We start from the raw sequence: 14,979 nt of genomic DNA, 5'->3' as shown, positions 1-14,979 counted from the left end.
GTAAACTGTCAGTGAACAAATTCTCGTTCTCAATAACAAGAAGCATCCATAAAAAACAAAACAAGCTAGGCCTATGATATGAAAGCAAAATATAACCAAACCGCTGAATCTACATTATTGCACAAAGGACACATCGATATTGAACAGATTGTTGATGTTGCACATAAGTGAATTGTTTCTACTGAAGCAGTGTTGATCGTTAAGTGTGTCAGCAGCAGGAAGGAAGGAGCTGAAGCATCCTCTCACAGAAGAAGCTCTTTATAAAGCCTGCAAGCAATTGGGTATCAGATTTCATGGGATCATGATTTAGTTGCCCTTTTTGTAGTCCTTCGTTGTAGTTTTGCCATGGCAGACCTACGTCAGTGACATCCGCTGTAATCATAATTACGTAGCTTAGTGAAAGTGGAGTCGGATTCTCTGAACACCTCGGTTGTCTTTTCCAAACTCCTCATGAACTCTCCTTCACGTCTTTCCTTGAACCCATGACATTTTCCTTAAAGGTCAAGGAAAAGTGGTTAGGAATAGACGTTAGGAGGTCATTTTATGACTTTTCGACTGCAGCCCAAGTGTTTGATACAACAGGAAACAAACAGTAAATGCAACAATACATACACTAACGCATGTCAAATTGTGACTTTGTAACGTCACTGACAATTTACATTCAAAGCAAAATGTTTTTCCAGATTAATGGTTCATTTTATGTTTTTGAGGTGTTCGCAAGCTCACAAACCACCAACCACTTTTTTCCCCCAACTGTGAGAAGCTCTTCCATTTCCTTAGTGCCGTGCATTGTGGGAAAATGGTGTCACCAATTGTATTCCCTATCTGAATTTCCCATAGCCAAAGGTGACGTCGACAAAGTGATTGTTTTGTTCAACTAAAAACCCAAAATATTACATTTACCACCATAAAAGACCAGCAGTCAGTTTGAAGTACCGAGATGGGGAAAAAGGTAGCATACGAAGAGCAGATTGCCAGAAAAAAAAGGCCACACCTGGTTCCAGTTTGTGTGATTGCTGCTCAGACCGCATACGACGGTGTAGCTCTGGGGCAAATGAAGGACGCTTCAGTAGATAAACAGCCACTTTTCTGACTTGTTCAGGGTTTTAAAAGAAAGAGTCTTGGGGGGAGCAGCTTCATGTGAGAGAACGGTACCGAACTGAAGCATTATGGCTCAATTTGACGGCACAAATGAAAACAGCCACTGTTTGAAGAGCAGCCGTGTCACTCATCTACACTCCTGCTTTGGAGATAGTCCTACAGTGAATCATTTGATTTCACAGATACAAAGCATAAGGACAAGAGAGGCGCAATCCAGCAGCGCTCAGGACCGTGGAGGTCTTGGTGAGAGCAGTGACTCTGTCAACCAGTTTGAGGATTGGGTAATCCTTAGGTAAGGACCACATGGTGCCTCTAGAAAATGTCAGTAAACTTTGTGTGTAGGATTGTGACGAATAAATGTCTTTGACCTCTTTATTTAGTCCTCCCACAGACATATCTTCAGCTCTCCGGTCAGTAGCTTTAATGCCAAAACTGGATTTGAAAGAAATACTCAGTCCACATAGGCTCAAGCTGTTCTCAGGACCTGGACTTAAGGAGGACGATGACATTTTGTCTCCATATCAGGATAAAAGTACAGACGGGTAAGAGAGGCTTTGAATCTTAATGCACTTTAAAATCTTTCATACTTTTAACTAAATGTGGCCTGCTCAACAAACTCAGGGCAGCAGATCCAGCTGAGGAGGAAGAACTGAGTGTATCATTCCAGTCAAAGTTCATTCATTGTTGTAAGTTTACCTTTTTCTTTGGGCCTTGTTGTCAGTCACTGAATAGTGTAACAATTGCAGGAATGTAAAGGGCCTTGTCTGCATTTCTTCCTTTTGCTCTGCAGTCCCACTGTATCAGGACTACTTTCGGCAGGCGCTGAACGATGATCTGCAAAGACTGAACAAGACCTTTGAGTCTGGTCAGATAACACCCCGACATCTGTTGGGTGCGCAGTCCCAATTTGCTGCTCAATGCTTCTCTGTGGCAACATTACACCCTCCAGAAGCAACTCGGTCCCCACCTTCACCTCAACCTGTCAGGGCGACTCCATGTACCCTTTGGCAAGATCAAGAAGAGGTGAAGGAATCTGGTCTGCTCAGCAGCTTGACAACCAGGGAGATTCGCCTTCAGGAGGTGTGGAAAGCTTTATATTTCATGTTTTAAACTTCATTATGACCAGTATGTTGCAGTCTTATCTAATTACAACCAAGTGATATTAAAATTACAAATAGGATTATTAAAAACATGAAGACAGAAGAGTAGAAAAATGATTGTCCTTGTGACACTGTATTCCTCATTAAACCAGAAAACTAATGTTTGGGACAACTACTCTATTTACCACTAGTCTCACTTTAAGTGTTAATACAGTACATAGGCTGTACTTGTGTATTACAGGATGAGTCTGATGTTTGTATGTTGACTACACGAGCAATACCTGTTAGTAGGATAAATTCAGTTTTTCATTCGTTTTTTTTCGTGACAGAGAAAGTTGAATAAAAACATCTCTAGAAATCCTTAATTCTTGTTCTCTCGTTTTCCTCCTCTGAAGACTATGTTTGAGTTAATCGGCTCTGAAGCGTCTTACCTAAGGAGCCTTGGAGTTGCTGTCAATCATTTCTATGCATCGAAGGCACTGAAACAGACCCTGAATCAAATGGAGCATCACATTTTGTTTTCAAACATTCGTCGCGTGATGGCAGCCAGTGAAAAGTGAGAGCTCTACATACCTGTACCTCTTATTTGTTTGAACTGGTTTTGTGAGTGTGTATGCTGAGCTGGTGTCTTCCTGTCTCTTCTAGGTTTTTCATAGATCTGGAAAAACGACTGAGAGAGGGTGTGTTAATCTCTCAGGTCGGAGACATTGTGCTGCAGCACTGCTCCAAGTTTCACAGCCTCTATGTGCCATATGTGACCAACATGATGTACCAAGAGCGTCTTTTCAGCCATCTGCTGTAAGTCTCTGTTCTGTACTGGTAGCCTACTCGCCACACCAACCAATAAGACTTATTCAATGGTGGGTTGTTGTTTTTTTTCCCCAAGGCAGCAGAACAGAGACTTTCTGAGTTCACTCAAGAAGCTTGAGAGTGACCCAGTGTGCCAAAGACAGCGCCTGAAGTCATTCGTTGTCCTTCCCTTTCAGAGAATTACTCGTATTAAACTCATCCTCGAGGTAGGAATCTGATGATCTTTGAATCATATTCATCCAAATGTATATTTTTAACTTGTTTGACACGTTACAAAAGTCCACTAAAGGCTTCTGATGGGTTTTCTTTCATTTCAGAGCATCCTGAAGCTGACTGAACCACACTCGGACTCAATTTCAAATCTTAAAAAAGCAATTGAAGCGATCCATGCGGTAATGGAGTTTTACATTCAAGTGTTCAAAGCTGCACATTCATACTAAGACAGAACTGAACAGGAGAGTGCGCTTGTTATTGGAAGTGAGCTGAGCAGATGAATTGCCATTTAAAATATCTTTGCTCTGACCAGATGGTGACCGAGGCTGACGATCGGGTCCGAAAAATTAAACAAATTGAGGAACTGGTCTGCCTGGAAATGCTGCTGGACTTCGGCAAAGTTAAGGTGACAAGTGTCCTTTTGTTTCTCTCAAACTAAATTCATTGCCATCTGCAGGTTACATAAGAGAATAAAGTCCACGATACATTCTAACGGCCTCTTCCTCCATCCAGTTAGTCCCTCTGGTTGTAAGCGGGCGTTTTCTGGTGCACCAGGGTCCCATGAGACAGCTGACTGTGGAGGCCACATACCGCCCAAGAATGTCATTCATGAGTGTCTACCTCCACCTCCTCAATGACCTTTTGATCATCTCCTCGAAAAAGTATTTCACCAGATTGCAAACTGGTGCAATTTAACTACCGATTTTAAATTTTTAACGCCACAACCTAATTTCTTATTTGGTAATTCATTGAATTGTCCTCACATTGTTGTTTGCCTTCAAACCACACTGTTTTCTCTCTCTGCAACATGTCAGGGCTCCGATGTTCACAGTTATGGATCATGCATCGGCCTCACATGTGCACGTTCAGCATCTGAAGGCTGAGGTCCTGGGTCTACCCCCAAACTCCTTCCTGTTGCATCTCTCCCAGAGTCACACCGGACAACCGACCGCCATGATACTTGTTGCAAACACAAGGTGACATCTTCTATATCGTTATTCTTTTTTTTTTTTTTTAAATGACTAATACATCTCCTGAAGCAGCCATTCATCTATCTGGGATTCTTGTCTGTTTTTTTCCCGCAGGTCCGATAAAGAGGAGTGGATGAAGGCCCTGTCGTCTAATCAGTGATGGAAACATGATTCTGCAATTTTGATTTTATACAAAACAAACTCATGCCGTTTTTAACTTTCACATTACTAATACATTTTAATAATTTGTTAACTTTATATTTAAGATTTATATACACTTGACCGCACTTAATAATTTTGATAATGGCACCATACATCACAATAAGGATTCCAGCACGCACTGCGTTTGTCACAATAAACCGACACGCATGTAAGGGGATGTTTTGGGGTTTTTCATATATTGGGAATATAGTTTTTCACTTGTATTAAAATGATCTCTTTTAAGCAATGTGCCTTTTATATTTCATTTCTTGTAATGACATTGTCACATCAGCCTAATACAACAAACGCATGCTTTAACTGAGTAAAGATATTAAGAGAACTTGACATAAGCAGCCCCTGATCATCTCAATGTGAAATACTGACTAAATATTAAATACAATATCTCTCAGCGGCTGATATTTTGATTGTGTGTTGGTGCTTTGAGATGACATTAACAGGAATCCATGACAAACTGTGGAAAAAGGCCTGAAGGAAAAGCAAGCTGTATAACCAACAGTCTCAGACAATATCTGGTCTCGTATCATGATATTGATACGACACACAGCAGTGATTACAGCATTAGAGGGCGATCCATTTAATTCAACAGCAGCTTCATTCCTCATCCCGATAAACATTCCCAGTTTATCATTTAAATGCAATCCCTCAAAGACCTTACCTGGACCTCCAGTTCACTTCAACTAAAAAATCATATTCAGTACTTACAGGGACATAATATGTTAACTTTAAGATTCATATTTTGGTTTTGTACTAGATTATGGTTACATACTTTAATGTTAAAAACATATTTCTCTCATACTGTCTGAATATACCTGTATTCATATTCCTGTCTGAAACCCTCCGTTTTAGCTCTCGTCTCTTTAAACCCCCACCCGAAAAAAAAAGGTCCGCTGTCATTGGCATGCGAGAAAAATATGGCACACGTTGATGGAGTTCTTAATCCATGGCAGGACATTCTAATGAGCCTTAAGGAAGAGGAGCACATCTGAAGGGTTAGTTGAACACATCTGGTCTAGGCAGCCCACAAAATCTGACTTTCTTATTTCACAGTTTGCGGGTTGGTAGGCCCTCCCGATACGCTGATGTTTGTGCACAAGCACTGAGAAAGTGATTTTTTTTTTTCATGATATGTCCCCTTAAAGTAGAGTCCCTGTCTCCTGCTGTGAACGACGGTTGGCTGATCCAGCTGTAACACAGTCCTGATGCCACAGGTTCTCCGCCAGGCAGTTGAGAAGTGGGGCTACGTCACCCAGCCCGTCACTGACCTCCCCGCCCACGCGCAGCACTCGTAGGTTCCACGTCTCCTGGAAGTCTCTCACGTCTCTCTCCGGCACATCACAGTGCATGAAAAGGTCAAATCTGAAGGAAACCTTGAGGACAAACGCTCATCTCTGTATTGAAATAGTAGCTATAAAGTAAGCCCGTGACTAAAACGGTCAGAAAATCAACATTCAAGTTTTAGAAAAAGAACAAGAGGATACTTGGTGCCAACCACCAATTTCACAACATGTCTTGCAGATGTCCCAGTCCATTTAGCGATTTGATTTGACAAATCATCGAAGGACGTTCTGTCAGTGAAGGAGAATAGGAAAAGGACCGCATCCACCTGCTCCTTACAGGCCTGGAAGACACAGAACAGTGATTTTACAAAACGTTTGATAGGTGGTGTTAGGGTATTTATTTTGATATAGACTAATGAGAGCGTAGTCATTTTTCTGTTTCTGTTATAACTCAATACAATGTTTTGTGAAAACACTATTTTTATACATACTGGAAGCAAATGGTCAAATCTACGCAAGGTGTTCTCTCCACAGTCCCACAGCTGCAGCCGGAAGAAAAGCACTCTACCATTCTCTCTCAACTTCACGGGCCAGTACACCACCGTCGTTTCAATGCCTTGAGGAAAAGATAAATTGAACGAATATTTGTGTGATCTCATTAGCCTTTAGGTTGAAGAGTTAACTGTGTAATTTACTCCAAAAGCAACTGACTCACATTGATTGTGGACCTACCTGTGGTTTCATAGTGCAAGTTAGGAATATTCAGGCCTGCAAGACGTGCAGCGAGAGCAGTTTTCCCGACTCCACTCTTGCCAGAGATGAAGATCTTATAGTGAACTGTGTCCACAGCTACATGTGGGGGCATCACTGGAGACTCCAAGAGGCCTGTAAGACAAGTTTGAAAAGGGCCGTCTAAATATTTACTTCTTTGTACTGCTTGGAATTTATACTTTCTACATGGACCTACATGATGTGCTGGTCAAAGATCATAGTGTAACTCTTAAAAGGGCTTAAAAGTACAGTGTTAATATCCTACATGACAGCACAGATGTAGAAAAAAGTCTATCTTATTTTATGTAAATCTTGGATGTCTGTAAAAAAATAATTAACACACAAACAACAATCTTAGGCTGTTCATAATGACAAAACCAACATGTCTTTAAAATAGTGTCCCAGTGTCCCACTCACATTATGATGCAATTAGAATACACGTATCTTGTTAAGTATGATAAGTGGCAGCATGTTGAAAGTTTTCTTAGTCTCAAATATGTAACAGTTACTGTAGAGCAAATTTCCTGAAATACTGTCATCAAAACCCGGGTAACACGTGCTGCATTTGAAAATCCATTGTTATTTAACAAAGACGTAACAGTTTATTTGTCATACCGAAGTTTTTGCGTCTCTTCTTGTGTAGAATTTTGCTGAAATATTCTTTGCTGTCTTTACATTGATGCCAGTCAGCTACTACGATTGATCCGGAGGAAGGAGCAGCTTGAGCCATGTTGTTATCGCTCGTGATGCTGCTCAGCTACAGTTAGCATCACACTGCTGACGTCAGTTTATTTCATCAAACAAGTCAGACTGTAGCGGAACAAGACAGCCCGTTAAACCGGTGTTAGTGTAACAATAAACAGTCTTTTCTCATCATAACGTGCTTTAATAATATAAACTATTTTCGCCAAATAGCACTTGAAGCATCAAAGTGTAGCCAGCTGATAAAAACTTCCGTAAACAAAGCGTCTCCATGGGCAGCAACCTGACAGGAAACCCCTACGTCACTTCCGTTAACCGCTGCAATTCGTAATGATTTACAGGTTCTCCAGAAAGTCGTTAATTTCGTCTTTTTTCAGGCACTAACCGGTCATTTTTGGACGAAAACAAAAAGCCTGCATTCAAGAAGCAAGCATGATTGTGAATACACGTTAGACAGTACGCCTCATAGAGTTGCAACAGATGTAGTGATAACGTTTCAGTTGAGATGTTAAACATTTTAAACAGTAATTTACAGGTTGCTGTGCCGTCTGCCCTCGATTGTCCCATAATGTTAACAAGAGTGTCATAGAATATCTCATTTTTATACAGCATTTGCAATGTTGTTGGGTTCATGTGCACTTGAAGGGGATTTGTCCGGTAGTATGTGAATGGTGCATTGGTTCTCTTCGCCCACCGCCAGAGGTCACTAAACTCCAGCGGTGAAACGTTAAATGCAAGGAGGAAATATTAGGCATTAAAAACAATACCCTGTGAGCTCTGACAGTCTGGACCCCACTGCTCCCCATCGTTATGGTCACAGATATGGGGTCCACACTCGATGGTAGTTTGCATTGGTGGGAAAAATGTGATGACTGTGATATCTTCTCTCAGCTGCATAAGGATTGAGAATATAAGGAAGGCATACATTGATTATTGGTGTGGGAAACTTCAGAATTGTTTAATTTTACACATTTAACATTGTAAGCAATTCAATTCGCTTTATTTTGTATAGCCCAAAATCACAAATTTGCCTCTGAGGGCACATCTGTCCCGGGACCCTCACATCGGAACAGGAAAAACTCCCCCCAAAAAAACCTTTAACGGGGAGAAAAAAATGGAAGAACCCTCAGGGACAGCAACAGAGGAGGGACCCTCTCCCAGGATGTACAGAAGTGCAATAGATGGCATGTGTACAGAATGAACAACATAACAGAGTTACAACACATTCAATGCATGACAGAAATTATTCATATGAGAGTAGTAAGCATAATAATGATGGAAGAATGATGACTACTAGTAATAACAGCAGAAGTGGATATGGTAGAATAACAATGATAACAAAAGCAGTAATGTTATTGGCAAAAGCAAGAAATACATAAACTAATAATAATGAGAGTGGCAGTGGGTGTCAGCAGGACCACGGCAGGAGGCAAGACCAGGGTCCAGATATAACCACGATCCACGGAAACCTGTGAGGCGAGAAAGCACAGAGACTCCGGGGAAGAAGCAAAGTTAGTAATGTGCACTAATGGGACATGAATTCATACAGAAGGAGAGAGAAGAGGAGAGAGGAGCTTAGTGTATCCTAAGTCCCCCAACAGTCTAGGCCTGTAGCAGCATAACTAGGGGCTGGTCCAAGGCAAACCTGAGCCAGCTCTAACTATAAGCACTATCAAAAAGGAAAGTCTTAAGCCTACTCTTAAATGTGGTGAGTGTGTCTGCCCCCCGGAATGAAACTGGAAGCTGGTTCCACAGAAGAGGAGCTTGCTAGTTGAAGGCTCTGGCTCCCATCCTACTTTTGATGACTCTAGGAACCATTAAGGGAGTGCAGTTCTCTAGTGGGTAATATGGTACTATAAGCCCCTTTAAGATAAGATGGTGCCTGACCAATTAGGGCTTTTCAATTCTATTCTAGATTTTACAGGGAGCCAGTGCAGAGAAGCTAATACAGGAGAGATATGATCTCTTTTCAGAGACGTGTGTTGACCACATTTATGGACCCATAATCTAGCAAATCTAGCAAAAGAAAAAAGTAAATTTGATATGTGAGAGAGAGAGATAGAGAGAGATAGAACAAGACCTGCAGCGCTGTAACTAAGTCTAAAAAGTAAAACGTCTGTTTGAGTTCATAGAGGAAGATTTTAGAGAAGATCTTAAGTATCAAACACGACCTTTCATTACTAAAGACTACTGTATTACTCTGTCGTATTTGTTTTAACTAAGCAACCAATCTACTTCCTGTTTACATCGACACCCACACCATGCCCAGTGTAGGTGAAGAGTCACGTGATATTTGTTTTCAGGCGTGTTAGAATGGACAGAGATCTCGAAAACGGTGCTGAAACGCTGTGGACGGAGATCGTTTTTGTTTGAAAACTCCGTTTAAATGGCACCCCTAGTGGTGAATATAAAGGTCACAAGATATTTACTTATGGAATGTATTATATACTTACAATATGTTTACTTATAGAGGATATTATATGTTACAGTAAATTTACTTATAGAAGTGTTAAACCATAAAAGCATAATCATTGAATGTATTAAACCATAAAAGTATAGTCACTGTAGGTATCAAACACTGTAAAAGAATAGTCACAAGGGCCAGAAAGGGATTTTGTGAGCGAGGATTTGCAGACATGGGAGGAGCTGAGAGCGGGGACACCGTCACCAGGCAGGAAAACGCAGCCGTCTTTTGTCCACAAATGCTTGTCATCAGTGAAGTTTCCATGGTCGGAGAGAGGACTGAATCCATCCTCAGTTTGAGAAGATTCTTTTTGTTTTTAATAAACTGTCACACGTCACAAAGACTATGAGCAGTGGATGTTACAGGTCCAGCCTTTCTTAGAACAGATTAAAAATCGAATTTGTGCCATACTGTGAAGACATGTTTATTTTTTTCTTTAAAATAAAACTTGGTCAAATAAAAATATACACATTGTAAAACAAAGTGACAGATATCTACACATCAAAATTAGCATTTTTAACCGTAACCCTAAATACCACGATAAGACATTTGTCAATTGAACCAATAATCTGACACTTACCAGCACATATGAGAACTAAGAAGCCATCACTAGAATCAGGTGAATTATATAGCTTTGAATGATTATTTATACCACTGTTACTGTTGTCACTTGTGTAACAATACCGCTAACTGTTCATTTCACATTGTATATTATATCTATATTAAATTAATGAGAAAAGATAGAACAAGAAAAGTGTTTGCTCGATGTACTGCTACGCATTTAACTGTGTTTAAACATAATGTTTTACATGTATTTACGTTTGTTCTGAGATGTAATCTACACAGATTAGATCTACTTCAGACATACTGATTGAATATTGTATTAATTTAACATCTAAAAAGTTGATTGATCCATAACTGAAATGTGTGTCAAAGGGAGAGTTGGAATTCTTTCCAGCTTTTGTAACTCACCACTGAACTCAAGACAAATATCATTACAGATCAGCCCCAAACTGTACGGACCACAGTGGTTATTGTGTTGAATACAATCCATTTTAAAAAAGGACTCATCAAAATTAAAGTAAATCTCAGTGGAAATCATCTCAGCTCTCTTGAACACAAAATCTACTGACAATATTTGGTTCACATCAATGGACAGAAAGTACCTCAAAGCATTCACATCGTCCTCATGAGGAACAGAATGAATTCACATCTATGGTTACTAGTGAATCCTTCTCATCAACAATGAGAGCACTGCTCTTTAGCAGCACGTCAGTGGTGTGATGTATGCAGGAGGGCAAAGCGTTCACCAGCTTCTTCATGTGTGAGTCCACAAAGATTTGAGACTTGAGATGAATCCTCATATAATAACTTGTTCAACTGTTACTATTTAGTTTGGATACAACTTGTTGTATTTCTTATTTCAACCACAAGATGGTGCCATGATATTAAAAGCATACACAGGTGACAAGTTAATGCAGGTGATACATGTTATGGTTTGATCACCAGTGATGTGATTCTATTATTGGATGCCTTGTTATGTGCGAACATGTTTTTGGAAATATCAAAAGTGGTTTGTAACTTTGTGAAGTGTGAAGTGTGTGTGTGTGTGTGCTGTCCTCCTCCTTCAGCCAGAGAAGAGTTCCAGCAGCAGCACAAGTTTGATGAGGTTGAGTTGTTTCTTTCTTTGAAATTCACAAGGCTTCATAAAACTCTTTTCCAGGGTTATAAAAAGGGTACATAAAACTATAGTTTTCTATTGTACTGATACATTTTAGTTAATAGACTAAGACTAAATCTAAATTTGTTTTAAAAAATGACAAACCAGTGAGTGAGCAGCACCGTACTGTCTCTACAAAGAGTAACGTTTAAAAACAGGTTGATGAAACCAATCTGTTGGTGAAGTCGTTTACACAAAAACCTACAAATACGCCTTTTATTTTGAACCATATTGTGTTCCCCTACATTTAAGATGTATGACAGCGGTGATGAAGTTATTCATAATTATCAAAACTTCATACACTGTTTCAGAGTTACATTTTTTATGTAGATCACCACTTTGTGTTTAAAAGTCATCAGTTGTGTCACGGTTTAGGCTTTGCCCCCTTTGTTCCTGTGTCTGTGTTTGTTTCCCCTAATTGCACTCATCCAACTCACCTGCCCAGTCCACCCAGCTGCCTTCAATCTACTCATCACCCCACACATATAGACTCCCCTGTTTCCCCTGTTCTGGTTGTCAGATCGTCTTTGTTCGTCTCCCTTTCTTCTACGTGTCCCAGCATTGTGTCTTCCGCGTCTACGCTCCAGCGTTTGGTCCTGGTTCGTGAATTTGCCTTTTTGTGACTCTGCCCTTTTTTTACTCAGTTTGGATTTTTGCCCGCTCCCTGTTGGAGTTGTTTTCTGTTGCCGTGTTTGATGACTTGGATCCCATTAAAGCTAGTTCTCCACTACACCTTGTCTCCTGTGTCTGCGCCTGAGTCTTAGCTCAACCTGAGAGAACGTAACAAGTTTGGCTGTTTGCATGAAGAGGTTCTCGATATGATAACAGTTCAGTTTAAGTAATCTTCTTCACAGCTGAAGAATCCTCTTTTTGTTTGAGTCAGTGAATGCAGCCTTTGTCAACAATCTTTGTATTCAGCTTCAGCCTCAACAGTTCCCTGAAATCATCTTCCAGAACACAAACGGCCTCTGAAAACCAGCTAAAGCAGGTGCCGCCTCCACCTGCAGGAGCTGGCAGACAGCTGCCATCTTAATCTCCACCTACAGGTTCTACCAACAACCATCACCGCTGCCTCCACCTGCAGACGCCTGAACCTTCCCCTGCAGCCATCGGCCTCCACCTCCAATCTAGCTCCACCTTTTTACTGTTGCTCAATGTCCATCATTCTCTGCAGTCATCAGATCAGTTGTTTGTGTCCACAAGAGTTAACATAAAACAGACATGTTCATATTAGAGATCATAGTCAGTGTTTTATGTTTTTTACTTCAGTTAACCAGAAGATATATTTACTTACTTTTTACTTTCTGATAAATGAATTGATCATTGATCATCATGTCTTTCCTATATGAAAGTCATGTCTATAATGCTTGATAAGCACAATCATAACACATTATAATGTATCTATAAAGCCTCATAACAATGCATCCTATAGGATAATCTCATCATGGTAATCGAGGTATCACCTGCATTAACTTGTCACCTTTTTTTTCTGTCTGGTTTCAGTACAGATTCTGAATCTTTCTCTGGTCTTGTTGTAAGAACAATCTATTGAGGAGGAAACTCGTTTGTTTGGAACTTATTCTTTTTTTAAGATCCACTGATTTTATATCAAAGTCTCTTGCAATTCTGTAGTTGTCTTAAAGGAAGACCTTCTCTCAGTGGTCTGGGATTGAAACAGCTTGCAGTCATCAGAGTGTTCCTGTCAGTGGGTTTAGTGGGAATAGTTTGTAGTTTTTTTCACCATTTTCCACCAATAAAGTGGAAACACACACATGAAATGGACCTTGTTTGAAATGACATAATGTAAAGCGTATGAATTCTGCCATGAAACTAATAATTATTAGTCTGAGACCTACTTAGGAGTCAACCAACAATTATCCAATAGCAGGAAAGAATAGAGGAGCCTTTATCTTATTAGGGCAAAAACACACATTTTACAACATGACCAATTACCTTAACTATATTATATGGTAAAGATTTTGAAGGGCATAACACACATACTTTTGCAATAAACATAAAATACAAAAAAACTGTTAAGAATACAAAATGGCTCTTACAACATCTATGAGGTTGTTGGAAGAAGTGAGGATATCATACTGCGTAGAAACTTCACTCACATTGACAGTGAACTGGGAAATGTCTCCAGTGACCTGGATCTTTCCCGTAGGATATGAGTGGCCTGAAACAAAAAACATTTACATCCTTGCAAACTACATTGCTGGCTTGATGACTTCATGGCACAAACTGAAAAGCCCAAACATCGGGTTTCTAACATTCACTGATTTTACTTAAAAAACAACAAAAAACTGGTCAAACATGATTTGTATAAAAAGCGAAACAAATGAATGTATACATGTATATATCTATCAGTCTTTATTTTTCTGACCTATAAATTCTCTGTCTCTACATGTCTGCTGTGGTGATCGTGAATCTTCAAAGAAAAGACTTTGACCTTTCCCCATACAGGCTGAGGAAGTGGATTGTCTCTATCTATCCGACTGTATCTACAGCATGGATCCAAGATAGGTAATTCTAATCTTTCTTGTGTCTGATGAAAGTGTTCCTATATCTTTTATAGTCTACTTTGTCCCACTTGGTGTGTGTGTGTGTGTGTGTGTGGTTGGGTGGGTGCCTGAATGATTCAGCTGCACTGGAACATGACACGGATTTTTGATGTGTCAGAGCGGTTGTTCAACTGTTGGTCAACTGGTTCAAAATGTCTAGCCGCACCCCAGACTAGGAGCCTGTGAGTCTTTGTGTGAGAAAGGAGCGTTGAGCTGTGTCAGTGTGAAGAAATAGGCTATAATTATCAGGTGGGGAATTAAATTAACCGTCATTCACAACTTATTGTAAAAGTGTCAATATGATGCAATAAAGTAGCTTTTAGCGTTTTTTTAAGGCTACATCAGTCATGGTGAAATGACACCGTACTAATGCATCCCAGTGAAAACCTTCCCGAACTTAACATGCCTTAGTGACTGTGATGTGATGGAGTACGGCTGTGTGTAGGTGTGACATTCTGCTCCACCTTGGCAAAGTCACCGAGGTTGATCAGCTCCGTCTGGATGGCAGACGTCACCTAAAACAAGCTTTGTGAGGCTGGAGTGCTAAATTGTAAAGAAAACCAAACTGTCAATACAGTTGAGGTCTGGAATTTGTTTTTGATTTACGTCTTGGTGAAGTAAACATGCCAACTGGCTTTAGAGTGGTGTCAGAAGAAAGGCCTTTGGCAACCTATATTAGGAAAGTTTATCGTGTTTCTGGCACAAGTTGTTAAGAGCTATGTGTGGCAGAACTGCATAGTTTGTTTGTGTGAGAGTGGCGTAATTAGGTCACGTCTACTGTTGACTGAGCACATATATGAAAAGTGATTTAGAAAGATGTACGGAACACAGTTTTTATTTTCTTCCAACATTTAGGCTTTAACTATTTAGAATAGTTTTTTTTACTGGCTGTCATTTCTGTACATCTTAAACAATATCAGTGTTTCTTATCACTGTTACTATCCTAGTTTCACGGTCGCATGCCAATAGTTACAAAGTACAGCTTTGGCCGGTCATTTTTAAGTTAATTTGGTCATAAACCGAATAATCGGACAAATTCAATTTTTGACCTGATGATGGTGCTA

At 40.1% G+C, this 14,979-nt stretch overlaps 2 protein-coding genes across 2 annotated transcripts; both read right to left on the bottom strand.

Moving 5' to 3' along the window:
- Window positions 1–5,550: 5,550 nt before the first annotated feature.
- On the bottom strand, window positions 5,551–7,195 carry cplane2 (ciliogenesis and planar polarity effector 2; the record flags this gene model as incomplete). The annotated part of the gene is made up of 5 exons (XM_079186241.1): window positions 5,551–5,773; window positions 5,896–6,035; window positions 6,186–6,310; window positions 6,427–6,579; window positions 7,081–7,195. 5 exons carry the CDS (start codon window positions 7,193–7,195, stop codon window positions 5,551–5,553), a joined length of 756 nt encoding a protein of 251 aa, XP_079042367.1.
- A 53-nt stretch (window positions 7,196–7,248) lies between these two features.
- Window positions 7,249–13,546, bottom strand: LOC306715830 (heat shock protein beta-7-like; the record flags this gene model as incomplete). Its single annotated transcript, XM_079186310.1, has 3 exons — window positions 7,249–7,275; window positions 7,935–8,048; window positions 13,409–13,546. 3 exons carry the CDS (start codon window positions 13,544–13,546, stop codon window positions 7,249–7,251), a joined length of 279 nt encoding a protein of 92 aa, XP_079042436.1.
- Between the last annotated feature and the right edge of the window lie 1,433 nt (window positions 13,547–14,979).

This window comes from Pholis gunnellus (assembly GCF_910591455.1).
Source record: "Pholis gunnellus genome assembly, chromosome: 3".
Lineage (NCBI taxonomy): Eukaryota > Metazoa > Chordata > Actinopteri > Perciformes > Pholidae > Pholis > Pholis gunnellus.
The sequence above is the reverse complement of the archived record's forward strand: the minus strand, read 5'-3'. Positions and strand labels throughout refer to the sequence as shown.